Here is a 23616-nt window from a genome sequence, read left to right as displayed (position 1 = left end):
TCAAGGTACAACTTCATCAAATTAGAACTTTTCTGTTCTTTTTAGTTTTGTAGTTCCAACAAATGATAGTTTAAAACGGTAGACATAAACAGTTAAGGGCTTTTTCCTAGTTCCTTCCTTCTGTCATATATTTACAAACTTATTTTAAAATTAATTCAACTACAACGATCAAGGAGTGGGTAACATTCTCATGTCTGATGCTTGCACTTGCTCTCACTCTTGCTGTGAGTTTCTGTGTGTGTGTCTGTGTGTGTGTGTGTGTGTGTGTGTGTGTGTTGACAGAGAGAGAGAGAGAGACCATTGGCTCCTGTATGTCAACAGAGAAATAATGCTTAGAGGAAAACGTGGTGTGGAAACTGAGTCAGAGGCATAAAATGACATGTTCATAACAAGATACAAATTGTCAACTACAGTAGAACTTACCTCATCTGCAAGATTTTGTCTTTTTCAGCCCCAGTGTGGTCTACACAGTAAGTCCCCTACGAATGAACCTTCAAGTTGTCAAACTTCAAAGATGCAAACATGCGTTTGTATGTTCAGTCACGTAAGCAGTTCACGTCTCTGGCGTGCATGGTCACATACACGCACCCTCCACAGGGGGGTTCGCTTTGTGTACTTTACTGTGTTATTGCTGTGCAACATGAGGAGCTTACTAATGAAGACCTGATGGAACTGGAGGCCCAGAGAAAGACAAGAGGAAGAAGACACTGAAGAACCAAAGAGCTTCACAATGCAGGAAATGGCAATGGGATTTTATTTATTTGAGGAGGCACTGTTTCTGAGACATGCATGCGTGCGTGCTGTCACTTCAGTAGTGTCCAACTCTTTGTGACCCTACAGACTATAGCCCGCCAGGTTCTTCTGTCCATGGGATTCTCCAAGCAAGAATACTGGAGGGGGTTGCCATGCCCTCCTCCAGGGAGGAGGATCAAACCTGCATCTCTTATGCCTACCTGCATTGGCAGGCAGGCTTTTCACCACTGGTGCCAACAGGACCCCAATGCAGAACAGTACATGATGGTTGCAGCAGTCATTCAGAATGTAATCCAGTGCTACCAAGTCATCTGTGAAGAGAAAGAAAGTGTTACTACCCAGACATCACTGAATCACTTTTTCAAGAGGGTAGATAGAATTGAATCCAGCAAGAAACTAAAACCTATGTCATCAACGGCAGGCTTGAGTAAGACTGCAGCTTGCCCTCTATTTCCTATTATTAATTGTTCAGTGGTAAAGAATCTGCCTGCAGTGCAGGAGACCCAGATTCAACCCCTGGGTTGGGAAGATCCCCTGGAGAAGGAAATGGCAACCCATTCCAGTATTCCTGCCTGGAGATTTCCATGGACAGAGGAGCCTGGCAGGCTATGGTCCAGGGGGTCGCAAAGAGTCGGACAGGACTGACTGGCTAACACACAATGATCCTTCAGTTCTACTATCTCCCACCCACTCCCTCCCCCAGTCAGTAACTCTTAACTGCCTTTCCACTCGATGCCAGCCCTTTTACGCCAGCCATTGTACTGTATTACTGTACTGTTCAAGGTACTGCACTAGAAGATGAAAAATGTTTTGTTTATATTTGTGCTTGTTCATTTTTTATGTATTATTTGTATGAAAAGTGTTATAAACCTATTACAGAACACCACTATATAGCCAGTTGTGTTAGTTGGGTACCTAAGCTATGTTAGACTTACAAACAAATTGGACATATGAACCCGCTTCTGGAATGGAACTGGCTCATATGTAAGGGACTTACTGTATTCAATATTAAATGTCAAATGAGCCCCCTATGACATTGTGGAAAACTCATCCTACCTTAATAATGGCAGAGTCAGTGCTTCAGAGAAGTCCAAACGAGCCAGAAGAATGCATGACAGTTGCAGCTTTCTCTGACCCGAAAGTCAGAGAAAAAGAGAATGCAAAGATCATTCATCTAAGTGCAAAGGCCAACGATGGCTCCTAAACACAACCAGCCCTTTTGGCAGCAATTCTCTATGTCAGGTGTGCAAAAAAGTTGCCTGTAGTCTCTTTAAAATAAAACTGAAAGAAAAAATAAGTGAGCCTCTGAGTGAAAGGGGAAAAAAAGACATTAATTAAATGTCATGAAAGTGTTAGTTACTAGTCACGCCTGACTCTGTGACCCCATGGACTGTAGCCCACCAGGCTCCTCTATCCATGGGATTCTCCAGGCAAGAATACTGGAGTGGGTAGCCATTCCCTTTTCCAGGGGATCTTCCCAACCTAGGAATCGAACTGGGGTCTCCTGCATTGCAGGCAGATTCTTTACTGTCTGAGCCACAAGACTTAAAGCCCAATTAAGTCATAGAGCCAAGGAAGAAGAGGTTTCCAGTTCCATCTCTAACAGTGATTTCTCTGAAATTTCCTAGTTACAGTTGAGACCATCTTATTGTGTTGTGTGTGTTAGTCACTCAGTCGTGTCCGACTCTTTGCAACCCCAAGGACTGTAGCCCACCAGACTCCTCAGTCCATGGAGTCCTCCGGGCAAGAATACTGGAGTGGGTTGCCATTTACTCTCCAGACCATGTTATTAAAAGAGTGTTAAATAACTGCAATATTTTTGTAATCCCTGAGAAGAAATTAAGTCAACATAATTGATACAAGTATTCATATCCACATGCGCCTATTCTTTGCTTTTTTAAGACATGGTGAGTTTAGGCAGAATTTCCCTGAAATTACCCATGCCACTTTCAGGTACATTTGGTCTCCTAGAGAGGAATCTATATTTTACCTCATGAGGTATGTCTGTGGGGGTGGAAGAGAGGGCAAGAGGGTGACTTGAGAAAATCATTACTAAAATGTTTTATTTGCACATGATAATTTCTCCTTTCATAAATATCAGCAAATATGCTTCTCTCCCCTCTCCCTCTCCCTCTCTCTCAGGATATCAGGCAGATAAGAGTTATCAGTAAAGGTCATCCTCAATTTCTGTACAGAAATGATCTGTCTCCGGTATGTAATAAACATTTATCCATGCCTTTATTAGCTATATTGAAGCTGACAGTTCTGTTAAACCATTTTCTTTCATTTTGCTAGGTCATGACGGTTAATGCTGCTAAAAAATCTCATCACTGCTTTTGATCACTGTATTGTCTTCCCTGTATTATCAGAATTTTGTGAAGGTAAGCACAGGCTGGAATGACCTATTAAAGTTACAGCCCGTTGAGTCGCTGGGTTTTTTTTTTCTTCTTCTTCTTCTTTTCATCACAATAAAAAAGCAAAGGAGTACAAAGAATAAATTTTCCTCAGGAGGTTATATTTAGTTGGGTAGTTAGCATATTCAGTCAACTCTCAATTATCTATAGCAAAAGGGAACTAAAGTATCAAATATAAATGAAAATCACATATAATCCAAAATTTTCCTTTTAGCTGAATCTTTTACCAGAGTATTCCTAGGAGCTAAAAGGACAGCTTCACATTTTACTCAAATCCTTTTCTCATCTCCAGGTGTCAGTTCTCAGGAAGTAAACAGATGAGGAAAAAGCAAAAGCCAGAAGAACACACCCAATGAACAAAACATCTCCAGACAGTTGAGGTGTGCAATGGAAAACATGATGGCGGGGGGGTGGGGTGGGGGGCAGTTTCAATCTGTGCCTTTCCATCTTCTATCCGGCATAACCTCTTCTCTTATTCAAAGCAATTTTTAAGAAATCTTTGTTTTTGAGAACTGAAAAACAACAAAATAGCCATAAATACCTGCCTTTGTTAATGGATTAAAGACCTTACAGAACCCCTCAAAGGTTTGTTGTCAGTTTCAAGGAATATAGTTCAGACAAAAATGTAGTTCAAACAAGTTAAAAATTCAAACATGTTTCCTTTCAGTTAAATAAATATTTACTGAGTTTTTACTGAATGCCAGGCAGTATGGAAAACTCTAGGAATACAAAAAGATGAGTGACTCATTTGAGCTCTTATGTGGCTAGAAAGGAAGAAGTCACGAAAATAAATATATGAAATTGAAAGAGTGATATCAGAGCACAGAGAATAAGCATCTTCCCCAGCTCAGGAGATCATGGAGGATGGTGAATTCCATACTGGATCCTGAAGGGCCAGCACGGTTATCCAGGTGAAGAAGAAAGAGACAGGGGAAGGGTACTGTGGACAAAGGGAAGGTTGTGAGCAAAGGCACAGATGTCTGACACAGTTCTGTGTATTCATGGAATAGCTGGGATCTCCAAGTTGTCACAGCACAGCAACCATAATCATAGTGGATGAGAAAGCGAAGGAAAAGGCAGCTGATAAAACTGGAAAGTGGAGGAAAATCCAAATCTTTGGCGGCTATGTAAGCAACTTTAATAGTCCTTCCAAGATAAAATAACAACCAACATGACCCTAAGTTCCATTATCTGTTTGTTCTTTCTTCTAGTCAACAACTAACAACTTTCAGTGTTCACTATATGCCAGGCACTGTCCTAGGTGCTGGTGATACAGTGGGGAACAAAACCAAGAACTGGATTCGGGCAGTGTTCATTCTGATGGGAAAAGAAAGACAAAAGATGACCACAAAACAACAAATTATGTCAGGCAGCGGTAACATGTCAAAGCCTATTTAAACTCTCATCTCTAAAAAGAAAGGCTGAACAAAGAGGACAGGGATGTGAGCTGAGGAGCATGGGGAGCTGTTTCACATAGAATGGTCGAGGCAAGGACTCCCTGAGAAGGGGATAGTTGATCAAATACATAAAGGAAATGTATTTGAGGGAACTACTTTTAAAGCAGAGCTGATCACACAAGCAAAGATCCTGCAAAGAGCACATATGGCAAGCTGAAAAGAAAGTGAAGGGGACAGTTTGGAGCAGAGAAGGTCGGGGGACGGGTACAATGCAAAGAGATGTAGACTATGACTACATGTGGAGCTGTTCAAACTTTCATAAAAAAATATATATAATTTCTTTATTTGGCTGCACTGGGTTTTAGTTGCAGCATGTGAACTCTTAGTTGCAGCATGTGGGATCTAGTTCCCTGACTAGGGATCGAACCCCAGGCCCACACCATTAGGAGTGTGAAATCTTAGTCACCTGACTACCAGGGAAGTCCCTGTTCAAACTTTTTGAATCATGATCTAAAATATTACACTTTACAATTGTCACAAATCTATGTGTTTTAAAGACAGATTGAAAACGAGGTATTTTTTAAGTTTCAGGAAACATTATATGCAGTACACTCTGTTCTTGTCAATTCATCTTTTAAGAAATTCTGGTTACAATCCATTAAATTTGTTTTACAACCTATTAATAGATCATAACCCACAGCAGGGAAAACACTGAAGCAGGGTCACATAGATTTTTTAAATGTGTTCTTTATAAGGTAACCAACACCTAACCTAAGGCCCCAGTGGCTCCAACAGTGGAGAATCCGCCTGCAATGCAGGAGACCCAGGTTTGATCCCTGGGTCGGGAAGATCTCCTGCAGAAGGGAATGGCAACCCACTCCAGTATTCTTGCCGGGAGAATTCAGTGGACAGAGGAGGCTGGCGGATTACAGCTCATGGGATGGCAAAGAGAAGTGACTTACAGCATGGCACAGCAGTGTGTATTGTTTTTAAAAGAACTGAATTGGAGTTCTGAAAATCTAATCTTTATTCTGTAGAATAATAATTGCTAAAATTAACACAGTCCCGGGCTCTGTTCTAAGCATTTTGCAAACACAACATTAATTCATTAAATCCTAACAGCCCTATGGGAGAAGTATAGTTACTACCCCTAAAACCAGAAACCGAGGCACAGAGAGAAAACAACTCACCATAAGCCCTGTGCTGCAAAACCCTGCATATATTAACTGACTTAATCTTTAAAACAGCCTTATTTTAAAAATAAGATAACAGAGGCACGGGGAGGTGTAAGTTACTTTCTGCCACAACCAGTAATTGGTGGTGCTGGGAATGAACCCAAAGCAGTCAGCCTCAAAGTCCATGGTCCTGGAGACCATGCCATTCTGCCTCTTTAGCTGCAATACCTGAGCCACTATGAAATACGAAGATGCCAAGTGAGGCTTTAAGGAAAACGTGATCTCAGGAGAAAACAGCGGCCCTGCTATACACGTTCAGCATCAATCATTAGATGACAGTTTTAATATCCTTACCACCAAGGACTTAGCAAAGATAACTTATGGAAATTTTCTCTTATACTTTCCCCAGTCGAACTCTCTACTAGTATTTTTAAATTATCTTGAGCCTGACTTATTTCAGTTATTAATGTCTCTTTGAATCTGCTTTTCTACTTCCCTGAGACCCAAGTTTGGAACACTGTGCCTTTAAAAATTAAAAATACAAATATCACATGGGATAATCTATGTGTCTATTTCACATCTCATTTTTAAAACTGATAATGATATCTTTTGGTGCTCATAGAGAAAGAACACATCTAGACACATGCATATCTCAGCATTCATACCTTTTATTAAACAGGAAGAAGTTCCCTTAAGCTCACCTTCAGCTGTTGTTTGCTTGCCCAGCACTTTACATAAATATGCATATACACATACAAGGAAAGAGTAGGGTGTTACCTTTGGTGGTCTGCTCCTTAACCTAAACTATTCTTTGTCATCATGATAACAAATCATTGGCCAGAACCCATTTCCTAAAGTCTTTGTTCTCCATGGGGACTCAGCGTAAATATACCAATAATAATAATTCATGTCCAAACACTCTATCAAATCGACTTGGAAATGAAAGTTGGTCGTGATAACTCTTTTCACCATCTTGAGTACAAATGCAAACAACAGAAGTACACAGATACCACAATGCCCTCTGACCTTCATGTGTGAAGTCACAGGACTCCAAAACAAGAGATGAAGCCCTTGTGGTCATGGGAATCTTAAAGAGACATTTCAAACCACAACCTGGCATTTTTTAATGAGCTCATATTGGTTAAAATTTACTCTAGAGTATGGCCAACAGAAAACCACCCCTTTATCAATAGGTAAAGCCTTCAAACCAATCCTAAAGGAAATCAACCCTAAATATTCATTGGAAGGACTGATGCTGAAGCTGAAGCTCCAATACTTTGGCCACCTGATGCGAACAGTCAACTCATTGAAAAAGACTCTGATGCTGGGAACGAATGAAGGCAGGAGAAGGGGGCATCAGAGGATGAGATGGTTAGATAGCATCACTGACTCAATGGACTTGAATTTGAGCAAACTCTGGGCGATAGTGGAAGACAAAGGAGCCTGGCATGCTATACAGTCCGTGGGGTCTCTGAGAGTGGGACATAACTTAGTGACTGAACAACAACAACAAAGCCTTTAAGTTTCTAAAACAAATTCAGCAGTTGAAAAATAAAAAGTAACTAAAGTATCCACTTTCCCATGGTGATGTGGTATTTTAAGCCAGGCATTTTTCTGTGAGAGCTTCCCACTGTTTGGATCTTAATGAATAAAAACAAAGGACCAAATGCTTAACAGCTCTACTAATATTTCTTGTTCTTTTGAAAAGTAGGTCTTGGAGACAACCCATGATAATCAAAAAACACATGGTAGTCAGGTCGTCCTAATTTAACACCACACTCTGCTACATCCATAACCTTGGATAAGCCCCATTTCACAGTCTAAATCAGTTCCACAAAGAAGAAAGCATATTAATCTTTTTTTTTTTTTCCTTTTCTCTCTCAGAAACACCCTGGAGCTCACCATAACAACTATCCTCCAAATGTTTGTTATAGTACAGTGTTACAGTAAAAAAATATAACAAACCCTTTCATGTGATACAGACTAAGACAAATCCTCCTTATAGTATATTCTGTACCACACTATGGCAAAATAGAGCTGAGCTCAGGAGTCTATTTTCAAATGATAATGTCTTAAGGACTTTAGGAAGGTTATCCCCGGCACTGATACCAGAACAAAAACAAGAGTAGAAATTACATGAAAGATAATCAGCCTCTTCTACTTAGAATCTTTAACCTGACAGCTTCAAATCCTACCTGATACTGAGCAGAAATGTGGGAAAAAGTTAAATCCACTGCAAAAAAAAATAAAGGATCCAGTCACAAAGTGCAAGACAAACAGAATGGGTTATCAGCATGTGGCAACTCCAATATATCTCGTCATTATCACTTAGCGGATGTGTCTTCCCTATTTTTCAGCAAGAGACACCTAGTCAATAAGAAGAAAAACTATTGATCTACCAACAAGTTTAGTGCAATCTTGAAATAAATTCTGTTCAAACCCAGAAGCCTCCCTCCGTGTAATAGTTAAATTACTGACTCCCATGCAAAACACAAATCCTACCCTTAGGCTATGATCAGCATGATCTTTTATTTGAAGTCTTACAGGCTGTTCAAGGGACAACCCTGATGGTTGGGCCAAAGAGAAACAATGCGGGCCAAGCAAAATGGAGCCTCCCAGTGTGAGGATATTAAATTATGATGGCCGCCACAGGGGGCACAATTGTTAGCGGCCCCCTCCCACTTATGGCCTTGCTCCTCTCTTCCCTGCAGCGAGTGTTCATTGTCATACCTAATATTCAAACGCTTTGATAATGATAAGATTGTCAAGATAATAGCAGGAAACTTTCAGTAGAAACTCAATTTTCCAAAGCCAGCTGTGTTCTCTGGATGGTTCTTCCTTAAGAAGATGCCTTCAAAGAGCAAATCTTTTCCCATGTAAAAATCAGAACAAAGCTTCTATTATATGGAAATACACATGCACAGGGCCTAAGTTTAGGAGTACAAACATACCTCAGCAAGTCAATACTACAAATGATCAAGAGACAGAATGCTACAGGAGAGAGACAGCCCAAGAAAACAGGCAGGATAAGAAATAGGGCAGCGGAATGGGACGAATCTTTCTTAATCTCACATTCTGTTAGGGGCAGGAGCGTGTTTTCCCCTATCTGGAGAGTTTTAAGCGGGTGCACGAAGGCGACAAGCTCTTAAATCAAGGAAGGATCGCCCATGTGGACATTATTGATGGCACCTTGTTAGAAGAAGCACTTTGAGTTTCTTTAGTTCCTTTCATTTGCACGACATTCCAATCAATAGACCCAGTGAGGTGGGGTGTAATGTGGTTTTTTTGGAAGAACACTGGTATTGTTAACATGTTCAATATCTGTATTTCTTAAGGTTGATTCAGGAAACCTTGCCCTTTTGTCCCAATCAAATAATGGTTTTAAGGAAGCGCTACCCTTTGGCTTTCTTTTCTCAGTCAATGCTATTTGGTCTACAGCCATTTTAAATAAAAAGTTTCAATGGGTTGAAAAAAAAAAAAAAGCAGCAGCTGGAGACTAAAGCCCTGCAGGTGGCCGCTGATAAATACAGTATTGTAACTTGCTGGCATGAGCCCTCTCAAAGTGTTTTGAATACAGGTCAAAAGGCTTGACAAATTCAGGAGTCAATTTTAAATTATAATCTACATGCAAGTAAATTGTTACCCATGCCACCCAAAAGGATTTCTCTTTTCTTTGCTGGTTCCATAGGAACAGACAGAATTTCATTCACCTTTTACACATAGACTTATATCATTTATGCCCCAGAAATGCATGGTTATTCCAGTCACTTCATATCTTAAAACAATAGTGGCCAATTCTTTAAGGAGGGATAACCTATATTTTAACTATATATATATATATAAGAAAAATATCCTTTAAGTACACTTTTTCTCTTTGGGGTATTTTTTAAACCATGAGAAGAAAAGCACTATAGAAAGATACAGAATTGTTTATTTCCATTTTGACACCATTTGGAACCAACAGGAACTCTACCTGGATTCATCTAATTTGGTCACCTTTTCCCTATGATTCTTTATCCTCTAGCACTTATGCTTCTCATTTCCACAGAATTAATTAGCATATTTCTTCAGAAGTATTGTCTTTTTATATTTGCCCTCTCTCCATATTTAAGGTTCAGATTTCCCATCATCAAGGATCAGGTCTTTTATTGACTTTTGGCATATCCCAAAGCAAGCCTTTCTCTGTTCAATGTGAATGTTAAAAAAAATAATAAACAATAAAGAAGAAATAAGAAGGCTACAGAACAACTTTCTAACAGTGGTCTTATTTTTCAGATATGTAATCAGAGAAGGAGAGCTATGTTATATAATTTGGAAGTGTTCGATTTTCCAATGATGATTATGTGGGTGATCAGTCACTTCAGTCATGTCTGACTACAGTCTGACTCTTTGTGACCCTGCCAGGCTCCTCTGTCCATGGAATTATCCAGGCAAGAATACTGGAGTGGGTTGCCACTTTTTTCTCTAAGGGATCTTCCCACCCATGGATTGAACCTGGGTCTCCTGCATTGCAGGCAGATTCTTTACCATCTGAGTCACCAAGGAAGTGATGATTATGTATTCTTTTATAGTAAAATCACAATAAAATAAAATAATTCTTAAAAGAAGGAAGATCTGAAGAGGCACATTAGTCCTCACCTTGACTGACCCAATTCAAACATACTATCACTTTATTAATCAATAGCACAATTGAGGGGCAGAGGTGGAGATGAAAAATTGTTATAGATCTTGCTTCATGTGGGAAGTGAGGAGTGTATATCTTCTAATCTGGACCTGGCTGAACCTATGCAAATGGAGAAAAGAAATGGTATTTTCTAAAAAGGAAGTGGAATACCATCTCACCATCCTCCATCTACTAATAATAGCATTCACTCACTCAACAGAATTTTTTTAAACATCTACTCTATGCCAGGCATTTTTCTGGGCACTGAATACCACAGGCGAATACCACTATCATCACTGAATCACATTCTAGTTGGGGTAAACAGACACTAAACAAGAAAATTTTAAGTAGGTCATAGGGTGATAAGCATCTTTGGGAAAAATAGAGAAGGGTACATCGGTGGGTGGTTAGGATGGTTGGAGCTTCATAGACAAGGCAGACGGTGAGGGAGATGACATGAGGGAGGTAGGAAAGACTGGAGCACATAGGGACCAGTGTGCCCTATGTGTCAATAAGCCTGGATTCTTTTTTAAATAATAAAAGAATTCATTAGGGCCCTTAGTCAGCAAATGATGTGATCTTATATCCACTTGAGGAATCGTTCTTCTGCACGAGAGAAATGGTACAAGACTACAAGAAATGGTAGGAGATAGGAAGAAACATAAATTTGATAGACAAAACACTTAAAAATGTATGTAAAGTCATGGGACTCCCTGAGACTACCTCAAGAAAAAAGATACACTGAGTGGAAAGGAGGTCTGAGGACAGAATCTGACTGTTTAGTCTGGAAGAGGAAGCAGCTGGGGTCTGTCTGACGCTCTGGCTCTCAAGTCATTGGCCCTATTGCCTCAGGTAGCAGAAGATTCCATACCTGGACACTGTCTATGAAGTAGACAATCCCCCACTCTCCTGCCTGTAGCTGAAGAATGAATGAAATAGGTAATGATTTTCTAATGCTAATATTTGCATTGAAGAGACACCATGGACAGGTAATACATGCTTGAGTTTCTTGACCTAAGAGAGTCTGGTGATTCTTAGGTGAAAGGCTACATTCAATACTCCATTTGAAGAAGATAGATTTAAAGACCTCTCAGAGAATCTAAGAAGAGGTAGGAGTCAGAGTGAGTGAGTGAGTGAGTGAGTGTTGCATGCTAAGTTGTGTCTGACTCTTTTGTGTCTCCATGGACTGTTGCCCACCAGGTTTCCTCTGTCTATTGGAATTTTCGAGGCCAGAATACTGGAGTGGGTTGCCATTTCCTTCTCCAAGGGATCTTCATGACTCAGGGATCAAACCCGCATCTCCTGCACTGCAGGTAGATGTTTTACTGATGAGTCACTTGGACACCCAAGAGTAGGAAGAGAAGTATAATTTAGAAGGGAAGAAAAGAGGCCAGATAGAAGAGAAGGAAGAACAAAAAAGAAAACCAGCATTAATTTAAGAAAAGAGTATGGCTTAAGGGCAATGTTATTGTCACAAAATGTACAGTAGGTGATTTTGGGTAGTATGTAGATTCTGAAAAATATTTATGTATTGTGTATTTATCATACAGTTATCTTTTGGCAATTAAATTGCTTACATTTGCACTCTCAGGGGTGAGAGAACATTTCCTATTTTTAAATTTTTCCTATTTTATTCAATAAAAAAATAGAAAGTCAGTTTAAAGGAAAAAATATACTAAATTCTTAATCTCCAGAATCCTCAGATTTCTTATCAATACAATAGGATACAATCTGTATCGCCGGGTTGCTATGATAACTAGCAATAAGGGTACATCTAGTAAAATGCCTAGCAGGCTCTCAATAATAATGAAAAAGTATTTTTACTATTAATATTTTTAAGTACCTAGCATGTGCCAAGGGTAATAAAGATTATGACATTAGTGGAAACATAGGTTAAAATCTAAAGGCAAAACAAATCTGGAGAAACAATTCTATTACAAGATCAGCAGAAAGAAAAGAGTGAGGTAGTCACAACAGTAAATTAAAGCAAAAACTAAAGTTAGAAAGTTTAAAAATTAAAGTTAGAAAATAAAGTTTTTGACCTCCCTGATGTTCCAGTGGTGAAGAATCCACCTGGGTTTGATCTTTGATCTGGGAAGATCCCACATGCTGCAGAGCAACTAAGCTCACGTGCCACAACTACTGAGCCCACGTGCCCTAGAGCCCGTGCTCCGCAACAAGAGAAGACATCGCAGTGAGAAGTCCATGCACAACTCGAAAGTAGCCCCTGCTCGCTGCACTAGAGAAAGCCTGCACAGCAACAAAGACCCAGCACAGCCACAAATAAATAATGTTTTTAATTCGTGAGAAAGGAATAAAATTGGGAGTCGGGGACTGGAGAGAACAAGACAGTAGCATGATTTTGAGACGGAGCTAAAGAATCCAGGATGAGACTTGACTCATCAAGTTGCTAAGCAAAGAAGAGAAGCAGCGACTCTTGACCTGGAGACCATGGCGGGTTCTAAGAGATGTCTGAAACCACTTAAACCAGGTGGGTGAAATGTTACATATGCAATTATCAGAGCAAGCATTTTTCTAAATGGATGGTCCATGTCTCCCAGAGTTTCAGAGACTGGTGGCCTCAAATTTTTCAGTATTTCTGACTGAGCCAGATCAATTAGTCAACTGAAAACATCTGGAAGCTATTTCTCTACATTAATATATGTGCTATTCCAAGTTTGCCAAGCACCAGAATGGTGTTGTACTTAAAAAGTCTGGGGGAGAGGGGTCATGGTGCCATCAGCATTGTTTTCCAGGGTGGGTTTGTGTTAAGCTAAGTAGGCCAGACCTACTATAGACCTGATGGACAGAGACACAATTAGTATGTGAAAGCATGTAACTGAAGCATGGTAAGATTGTCCTTAGATGACAGTGACATTGATCCTTGAACAGTGGCATTCTAAACATTAGAGATGGCAGTGAGCATGCCGTTTTCTGTGTTCCTGCCTCCACCAGGTGACGTTGACCACCAAACTCTGGGCATATCTGGGAAGACCATGGGGAGCCATATTCAGACACTCTTCCATCTAATCTCACGGTTTCCCTTGCACTGCTTCTTCCTGATTCAATAACTGGTGAGTTTACCAACAACCTTGGGCTTTCCAGGAAGCACTAGTGATAAAGAACTCACCTACCAGTGCAGGAGACATAAGAGACGCAGTTTCGATCCCTGGGTCAGGAAAATCCCATGAAGGAGGGCAAGGCAATCCACTCCAGTATTCTTGCCTGGAGAATCTCCGGGACAAAGGAGTCTGGTGGACTACTGTCCATAAGGTCGCAAAGAGCTGGACACGACTGAAGCAGCTTAGCACACACACACCAGCAACGTTAAATCAAAGCTAAGTCATCTTTACACCAGCCCCTCCTTAGACAGCAAAGTCAGCCAGCGTCAAACGGCTAGTTGGAGATTACACTCCACCTATTTTATCACAACTCAATACTCTGATTAACATTTCATGAATATCTATAGTTCCATAAGCAAACTCAGAGTTTAGCACTTCAGCTAAAAAGTGGATAGCATTTATTTCACTAGTTGTAGCTCATTCTGAAGAAGATCTTTGTTAATTTCTCTAAACAGAGAAAAGGAAAAGAAAATGAGCCTCCCATAAAAAGAAGCCAAATTTAAGGGGGAAATGTAAATTCCAGAATATATTTTCAAATATCTGACTTTCTTGACTATTCCTAAACATTTCTAAGTCCACCTACTATAGTCCACCAGGCTCCTTTGTCCATGGGATTTTCCAGGCAAGAATACTGGAGTGGGTAGCCATTCCCCTCTCCAGGGGATCTTCCCAACCCAGGTATAGAACCCAGGTCTCCCCCATTGCAGGCAGTTTTTTTTTACCATCTGAGCCACCAGGGAAGCCCCACTATATCTACTACATGTTTTAAAGGTGAGAAAAAATGGTAAGAATGTGTTTCCCATGGTTGAAAGGATGCCACAATGCAAGTTCTAATAGAAACTTACCAGAAACTGCTCAGTAACAAAGATTTGGAACACCAAAAGAAATGAGAAAATAAAACAAGTAAAAAGTAGCCATAAAATAAATTGATAAATAAATAATTCAACCAAGAATGACTTCAACTGTTAATTTATTTCAAACGGAGGCTCAGTTTCCGTATCTAGTGAAAAATAAAGCTTTCTTAGTTAAGGCAAACAACTGTTATCAACACCCCTAAAATCCATATTTGATTAAGGTCAGGATGACTAGCTCTTGCCATTCTGATCTCTTGAAAATGAAGATCCTTATCTCAAGAACTAAGAGAAAGAATCCCAACAGAATTAGCATATTTTTAAAGAACAACTTTAGCTTTGCATAGAGACTTTCTCATCTTGGAACATCAATTTTTCTCTCAATTTGTTCATTTTACAGCTAAGAACAAAACAGGAGGTCAAGTACAGTAATGGGTAAGAAAAGCATAAAGGAATATATTTTGCAGTGACAATTCCAGCAAACATTTAGAGTCACATATGGATCAAGTCTTCTTAGAAAAAAAAAAAGAAAAAGTGCTCATCGTTCAGTCGTGTCTGACTCTTTGTGACCCCCTGGACTACAGCCTGGCAGGCTCCTCTGTCCATGGAATTCTCCAGGCAAGAATACTAGAGTGGGTTGTCATTCCCTACCCCATGAGATCTTCCGGACACAGAGATCAAACTCGGATCTCCTAAATTGCAGGCAGATTCTTCACTGTCCAAGCCACCAGAGAGTCTTGGGGGAATACAGAACAGTGACATTTTCTGGGAGAATTTCTTTCCTCCCAGTGGAGCCTTTAGGAACCACCAGCACTTGGTAACCTACAGTGAAATCCACATTGGAGGTGCGTCCTGATCTCCTTTCTTCCTCTCAAGTTCCTTTTGCACAGAGCTGAAGGGAGGTTCGGAGAGGTGCAGTGTGGGACAGAGAAAGGGAAAAAACCCTTTCTTCACACCCGTGCCGCTCTGAATGCGGACCATCTGCGCCCCAGCTGGAGTGCCGGCAATGGTCTGGCACTTGACCCACACCATATTTACAGATCTAAACACAAATGGCTACTGCCTGATTGTTTCATGATTCATTAGTCAGACAAGCTCTCCTCTCCCGCCAGCACAGCTGTTACAGGGTAAACCTTTGTCACTTAATAGGCCTGATTATTACTTTCCATCAAAGGTATTGATCTGTGTCACCTCTACTTAAGGGAATGGGGGAGAAGAAAATGGGGGAATAAAATGTACCGGGAAAACAGGAACACGGAGAAGAAGAAAATGGGGACAAGAGAGGGACGTTAGGCGGGGTCGGGGACAATGGCTTCCTCCCTTGCTCTCGCTTGCGTGACCTGAATATCTGGACCCCGTGTCTTTGGCCGCAGTGACTTTCTCAGAAAGAGCAGCCATGCCTCAGACGGTGGGCAGCCCTGAGCCCCCAGACCACGGCGGTCACAGACCCTGACCACACGGATCTCCGTGCTCCACGAGAGGCACACAGTGAACTGAACCAGAAATCTGTATCAATTAATAAACCAAGGCAGTGTGCAGATCAAATACAGGCTCTGGAGGGAATTTTTATAGCTCCTTTAATTATCTCCTTTTGTTTCACAAATAAAGTGCAGCTATAACCCTGGGCTGTTCCCTGCGAGGCACAGCATTCGCCCAGGTCGGGGTGGGGGTGGGCACATGTCCTGTCTGGCGGCCAGGCAGGCACCTGGGGCACAGCCCTGGCGGGGAAAGTGACGTGCCAGCTCAGAACCCTGACCAGGGCTCCACTTCGCTCTTGCCTCTTCTGACCACTCTCCTCACTTTTTCCTTTTTTCCAAGAACTCAGAGGAACAAAACATGAGAGGACTCCCCGGGAGGGGACAGACAAAGGCTATCAGAAATTACACCAACTCAGTAAAAAAATAAAGGTAGAGTCCCACCAACACTACCACCACAACTATTATTTGGGAAGCAAGACTTTTAGAAAAGGAGATCAGAGGTCATCTATCTAATCTGGTTTGCCTATAAGCAAAGGATGTCCAGAGAGGTTTAGAAGCTTCCTCCTACTACACAGTGTTCTGTGTGGGACAGCTGAGTCTAAAAGAAAAGTCCTCTCCTAACCCATCCATTTAACAGCCAGCCCTCCAAATAACCAAAATCTCAACTCAGACAGGGACTATTTTAACTAATATTGTACCTCCTAGAGCCTGACAGAAAGTAAAAAGTGAAAGTGTTAGTCGCTCAGTTGTGTCTGACTCTGCGACCCCATGAACTGTAGCCTGCCAGGCTCCTCTCCTCTGTCCATGACAATTCTCCAGGCAAGAATAACTGGAGTGGGTAGCCATTCCGTTCTCCAGGGGATCTTCACAACACAGGGATCGAACCCTGGTCTCCAGCATTGCAGGCGGATTCTTTACCATCTGAGCCATCAAGGAAGCCCCTGTTTTAACTGATATTGTACCTCCTGCAGTCTGAAAGAAGATAAGATCATAAAAGAATGAGACCTTTGATCAGAGCTGGTGGAATCACCCTTAGTATAGTCATGCTTGTAACCATAGAAGAATAGCATTTTATTTTATACAGTGTACATACACGTATGCACTGGGAAGCCTCTAAAGCAGTTACATAGTATACATACATGTGTGCATAATTATCACACACAAGTAACCCCCTACATGCAACCACTTAACAGCTCAGTCTTCTGAGACTCCAACACTGGCTGATTTCCTTGTCCTTATCTCCGTAACACTCACGGCAATTGTTACCCAAATCTAGCATATTAAAAAGACCTTTATTACTCCTTTTCCCCAGACCTCACTCTTCAATTGCATGCATTGTCATTCCAGTTCACAAGAGGTCAACAGCCTTGCTAAGCCCCTACTGTTTGTTTTATGGTGCTCACCACAGTTGATGGATTGACAAGACTAGACATTGGGACTCTCCGCTGAGTGACCATCAATAGAATCAAGAGACAAGGTTCACCACCCCTCAACTCAGTCTGTTCAGAATTAAAGGAGATGGTCAGAACTTGATTTGCTTAAGTTCCTACCTCCAAAAACATTGCTAACGAGTCTAACATTGAGAAATATCTGATGGGGTTGTGGCCCTGGGGAGCTGAACAAGCCCATTTCATACTTATTTTATTCTCAGTAGGCCCTTGGCCAAGGGTAGGATGCTAATGGCTTGAGATCACTTCTGACTCAGCCCAGATTTTAATCAGCAAACTGGCAATGAAAGACCCCTTGTCCCATTTCCATGTGTATAGTTCTCCAGGTGGTTTAATTGTTCCACTTGATATCCATGTCCAGGGCCATCTAGTCATCTCCCTTTCCATTCAGTTACCAAATGGCATTGGAAATTTTACTCTTTGAAAGCATGCAGTGTGTGTTTTGGTACCCATAAAACATTTTTTAACAGAAATCATAACCCTAATTCTTCTATATAAGACAGAAATCAGACTTGGATGCAAATGAAATCTTAATGATAGCCAACTTTCAGCTTTCCAAACCAGAGTTTCTTTTTGTAATTTACATCTATCAATTGACAGAACCAATATGATTTTATGTGGGCACAGTTTGGCAACTGGGAACTCCACATAATATACTATACTTGAAATTCATATAAAAAGAAAGCTGTCATCAAGTAGAATCTGATTAAAGGGCATTTGTTCTTAACGGGGTGGTAGGGAGCTGCTGGGGTGGGGGAAAGGTACCAGCTTATAGTCATAAAAAAAGAAACTGGCAAGAACTCATGTGAAAATGCCAAAGTATTAAAAATACACTTCAATGTTTTCTCTGTTTATATTCCACTTGATAATTTGATTTTGAATCTCAGCATGCATTTCTCCCAACAAATTAACAAAAATGGACCTTACCTAGAAACCTAGGTAGGATGACAAATAGCATTTGAAAGTATCTTCTAAAAAACAATCCTGAAAATTGTTTCCAACCTATGATAGATGGTTTGATATGCCTTAACAAATTTTAGTGAGGCAGGAAGGATAGGTATATTACTTTAACTTTATAGGCAGGACAATGATGGGTTAAGAGATCGAGAATAGAGAAACATCACCAAGCAATGTTTATAGAGCTCCTACATGTCTGAAATGCAAAAGAGCTGCTGGTTATTTCCCCAGGAAGACCTACGTATAAGGCTTCCCCCGTGGCTCAGCAGCAAAGAACCTGCCTGAGACGCAGGAGCTGCAGGAAACATGGGTTCCATCCCTGGATTGGGAAGATCCCCTGGAGGAGGGCATGGCAACCCACACCAGTATTCTTGCCTGGAGAATTCCATGGACAGAGGAGCCTGGTGGGCTACAGTCCATGGGGTCACAAAGAGTTAGACATGACTGAAGCATTAGAAAAGCTTTCCTGTTGGCTCAGCTGGTAAAGAATCTGCCTGCAATGCAGGAGACTGGCATTCGATCCCTGGGTGGGGAAGATCCCCTGGAGAAGGAAACAGCTACCTACTCCAGTATTCTTGCCTGGAGAATTCCATGGAAGCATTAGAAAAATGACCCGCATTCAATGTCTTATCAACAGTTTGGTTTTGGGGGAAAGCATAAGAGAAAATCCACTTTCTGGCATCCGGTGGTCCTCACGTGTTTTGGAGGCAGCCATACACAGAAAGCCCTGAGTCTGAGTACTTTCTGCCCAGAATAAAACAAGACATATACGTGCAGCTAATTAAAAAACAATGTACCTTTAAAAATAGCATAACACTTGTTCTTATAGAGCTACACTATTTAACTAAATATACATGGAGAACAGCTGGGACTAAAACCCCAAAAATACATACAGCAGATTGCAATGAAAACCTACGGTTGTATTTAGTTACCTACATATACACGCAACCAAAGCTAACAGTACCCAAGGTTGGATAATTGTGCTTCTTGCTCCTAAAAATGGCAACACCAAAGTATGTTCTAGAAAATGCTTTTTTTGTTAAATATGTTTTCTTTTTTTTTCTCTATATTTTTCCTTTAAGGGTGAATGCTCACAGAAATTTTAAAACTGCATTGTATTTATATCTGTCTCTTCTAAGTTTAAAACTCCTCATAGCACATCCTAAAATGTCTCTAGTCAATGTGCTACAAATCTGGGTTGTAAAATAACAAATAAATAAATGAATAATAGCCAACACTTATGACACCCTATGTGATGGTCATGCATATATTAACTCCATCATCAGCATACCCTATAAACTAAGTTCTATTAGTATCCAGATTTTACAGATGAGTAAACTGAGTCACAGAGAGGTTAAAAAACCTGCCCTACCACAAACAGCTGATAAGTTCCAGAGCTGGAATTCAAAACCAGGCTATCTAGCTCCAGAGTTCTTGATCTTAAAATTTACAAATAAAGATAATTCTACAGAGCAGGGGGAGAAAGTAAGAAAGAAAGAGGGAAGGGGAAGGTAGGAAGGAAAAGGGAGAGAAGGGAAGCAAGCAGCGAAGGAGGAGAGGGAGAAGAATAAGAAATCTTGTTTTTAATTGAGTCAAAAAAGGGGGGGAGGATTAATTTGCCTTTATAATGCAATGGGAAAATCTGAAAAATTCTCTTGAGGAATTACAGGAAGTCTCTTTGACAACTGGAACAGGTTTTTTGGAAGGAAGGAGGGAAGGGGAGTGGCTGATGCCAACCAAACCCCGCTATGACCTTGGTGGAGGAGAAATGACCACAGATTCAGTCCTCCTGCGCCAGCTCTCAGGGCCTCCCTTCCAGGAATGCGTCCATCTGCCCCAGCCTCCAGAACACTGCAAACACTGCTCCTCCCCGCCTGGACTTAAGAAGATGTCAAGGGATAAGACACCCGGAAACCTAAAATACAAGTGTAGTGATGCATGGTCACTTGGCAACAATGGGGTGTGCTTCGCTTCATGCCAACGGATGGAGCCTGCCGTCCTGCCAGCAGCCCAGACTTTCAGCAAACAGACGCCACGGCAGAAGCAGGGGCACAGAAGCAGAAGGGATCTGTCCAGCAGAGGAGAAATCTTCCACACATTCATGGGGAAAAAAATGCAGGAGAAAAGAATAGATTATCACTGACAGTAACAGCAGGATGTTTGTGATAAAAGAAAGTACTTGTAACTCAGCAATACTGTGAACCATATTAACTGGGAACAGAAATATTATGTAATAATATGTCACTGAGCAAATGTTTGGAGGACTAGTCCACAAAAATAAGCATTGATACCAGTCTGTATTTTGGACTTAGAGCTGGAAATGAAGGTCATCAAGAACCTTAGCAGAAATACCTTAGAGTTTTGTGGTTTGAACGAGATGAGGGTTTGTTCTATTTTATTTTTTTTTTTTGGTACATTAGCCCTCTTTGGGTGCCTTCTCTGGCATTTAAAGAACAGAAACAAAGATTTGATAGGCCATGTCAGGAAGGTCCCCTGGAGGAGGGAATGGCAACCCACTCCAGTATTCTTCCCTGGAGAATCCCATGGACAGAGGAGCCAGGCATGCTATGGTCCACAGGGTTGCAGAGTCAGACACAACTGAAACGACAGCATGCAAGCATGTGGCCCTATTTGGAAATTTGGAACATTTTACATATATCTTGGGGCTTCCCTGGTGGTTCAGATGGTAAAGAATCTGCCTGAAATGCAGGAGACATGGGTTCGATCCCTGGATCAGGAAGATTCTCTGGAGAAGGGATTGGCTACCCACTTCAGTATTCTTGCCTGGAGATTTCATTTGCAAATAGACCTTATCAAATAATTTATGACCTTGAACTTCTAGACAGCCATTGTTTTCTAGTAAATGAATTAGAATGTTGAGCATATTATTAATAATTAATATAGTTACTGTTTAATGAATGCTTACTGTGTTCCTTTCGGGCATGGACTACGTGCTTTATGTAATTAATCTTCACAACAATCTTGAGGGAACTGCTGCTGCCCCTATTTCACAGAAAACAAAACTGAGACTTACAGTGGTTACAGAACCAGTAAAAAAGCAGAGTCAGAATTCTACTCCGGGTTTGTGTTTCTCTGAAGCCCTTGGTCATAAAACGTGTTGCCTTAAGAAATGTCACCCGGAATATCAAAATAACTACACGCCAACCAGCAGACCTGAGGTTTACCTTCAGCACACCGTCGGCTCACTAGAACATGTGACTGCTTGAACCCTCAACCCTTGAAACAAGCAGGAGATGATGACAATGTGACAACAGAAGTAGTGAGAAGTTCAGTTGCTCAGTCGTGTCCAACTCGTTGCGACCCCATGGGCTGCAGTATGCCAGGCTCCTTGTCCATCACCAACTCCAGGAGCTTTCTCAAACTCATGTCCATCGAGTCGGTGATGCCATCCAACCATCTCATCCTCTGTCATCTCCTTCTCCTCCTATCTTCAAACTTTCCCAGCATCAGGATCTTTTCCAATGAGTCAGTTCTTCACATTAGGTGGCCAAAGTATTGCAGTTTCAGCTACAGCATCAGTCCTTCCAATGCATATTCAGGACCGATTTTCTTTAGGATTGACTGGTTGTATCCCCTTGCAGTCCAAGGGACTCTCAAGAGTCTTCTCCAACAGTTCAAAAGCATCAATTCTTTAGCCCAGTAGTGAGAAGAGCATTAGACAAATTTGAGAAGAGATAGGTTTTGCACCTGACTCTTCATATTCTCAGCTTCCTTGGGCATGTTCTTCAGCTGTCTGAATCCCTACAAAATAACGGGAGAGAGAACTGCCCTGTCAGTCTCACCATTGGCTAAATTAAAATATGAAGCAGGGCGAGCAAGCCGTCGTCTGCCGCCTCGGAGTCGCCCCTGCAGGCGCCATCGCCATAGCCATGGCCAGTCAGTCGCAGGGCATCCAGCAGCTGCTCCAGGCGGAGAAACGGGCCGCCGAGAAGGTGTCCGAGGCCCGCAAGCGAAAGAACCGGAGGTTGAAGCAGGCCAAAGAAGAAGCCCAGGCTGAAATTGAACAGTACCGCCTGCAGAGGGAGAAGGAGTTCAAGGCCAAGGAAGCTGCGGCTCTGGGATCCCATGGCAGTTGCAGCACTGAAGTAGAGAAGGACACCCAGGAGAAGATGACCATCCTTCAGACCTACTTCCGGCAGAATAGGGATGAAGTCTTGGATAACCTCTTGGCCTTTGTCTGCGACATCCGGCCAGAAATCCATGAGAACTACCGCATAAATGGATAGAGGGAGAAGAAAAGGGCCTGTTCCGTGGATTGGCGTTTTGAATGCCTTCATGGAACGTGAGGTTTCATTTAGCAAGGCTTGAGTTATATCTTATGAAAAGGCATTAAATTATTTCTGTACATTATATAGTAGGTCCCTTCACTTTTTGCAGAATCGCAAACGTAGATTCTTTGTACAGGCTTAGAGCTTATCCAAAGATTGTATCTTTTTACCTCATATTTCTTAGAAATTTAATGGATATATGTTGTGTGTTTTCTATGCCTTTTCACTCAAGCAGCATATTATCAACACTGACTTTTTCTTTCTTAGATAGTTTTTAAAAACCCAATTTTCTTAAGAAAGAAAGGGATTAAAATGTTTTTTTCCCTAAATCTTTCTTGAAGGTCAGGGGCTTTATCTATGAAAAAGTAGTAAATAGTTATTTGTAACCCACATGAAACAGCAGCCAGCCTTAAAATAGTCCTTTCCAGCCAAGGATTAGAATAATGGGTCCTAGTGTTGGGCTGCTCTTACTTTCTCTTACTCAAACATACTAGATGGTAGAGTTCACTAACTTGTTACATGTTACTACTTGGTGTACTGATATTGTACTGATAATCACTTAAAAGTAAAGACGGCGTTCCCTCCTCTCAAAAAAAAAAAAAAAAAATATGAAGCAGGAATGCACTTTTAAAACCTCTATACATGTAACACTCAGGTTTATGTAGCCTCAACCACGGGAATAGAGATCAGTGTTTTCCCTCTATCATTACTTTCCCTCAAACAGCAGCCTCAGAGATTAGATGCTGCCATGAGAAACATTCTCCAAATGCTAGAAATGGTGCAGGATGAGCCTAAGCAATATGACCATAAATTGGGTGTAAGCCCAGCCCCGGGGCAAAGACAGAAAAGAATTTGGTGATTCTTCAAGTGCTCTGTGTCACTAACAAAGGACAGAAAGGGATGAATAATTCTGTGTTTTCTAAATGACTGTTATTGACATTGGTATGGGATGAACGCAGGAAAATCAAATCCTATTGCCTTCTGACTGCATCATTATACACAATGTGAATATTCCATACATCTACGAGGTATTTAAAAATATGTAGACCTATCAAAACTCTATTTTTGT

At 41.2% G+C, this 23616-nt stretch overlaps 1 protein-coding gene and 1 long non-coding RNA gene across 2 annotated transcripts; one reads left to right on the top strand and one right to left on the bottom strand.

Annotated features, from left to right (window-relative positions):
• Window positions 1-851: 851 nt before the first annotated feature.
• On the bottom strand, window positions 852-21651 carry LOC122428356. Its single transcript, XR_006265689.1, has 3 exons — window positions 21444-21651; window positions 21185-21261; window positions 852-1064 (listed from the first exon to the last, which is right to left on the bottom strand). It is a non-coding gene; the product is annotated as an uncharacterized LOC122428356 (long non-coding RNA).
• Window positions 21652-22091: 440 nt separating this feature from the next.
• Window positions 22092-22629, top strand: LOC122428355 (V-type proton ATPase subunit G 1). Its single transcript, XM_043448331.1, has one exon. It carries the CDS (start codon window positions 22149-22151, stop codon window positions 22503-22505), a length of 357 nt encoding a protein of 118 aa, XP_043304266.1. The 5' UTR covers window positions 22092-22148; the 3' UTR covers window positions 22506-22629.
• Window positions 22630-23616: the final 987 nt, after the last annotated feature.

Source organism: Cervus canadensis, chromosome 26 (assembly GCF_019320065.1).
Source record: "Cervus canadensis isolate Bull #8, Minnesota chromosome 26, ASM1932006v1, whole genome shotgun sequence".
Classification (NCBI taxonomy): domain Eukaryota; kingdom Metazoa; phylum Chordata; class Mammalia; order Artiodactyla; family Cervidae; genus Cervus; species Cervus canadensis.
The sequence above is the reverse complement of the archived record's forward strand: the minus strand, read 5'-3'. Positions and strand labels throughout refer to the sequence as shown.

Coding starts and splice junctions, on each gene's coding strand:
- LOC122428355 (XM_043448331.1), top strand. CDS start 22,149: ATGGCCAGTCAGTCGCAGGGCATCCAGCAGCTGCTCCAGGCGGAGAAA.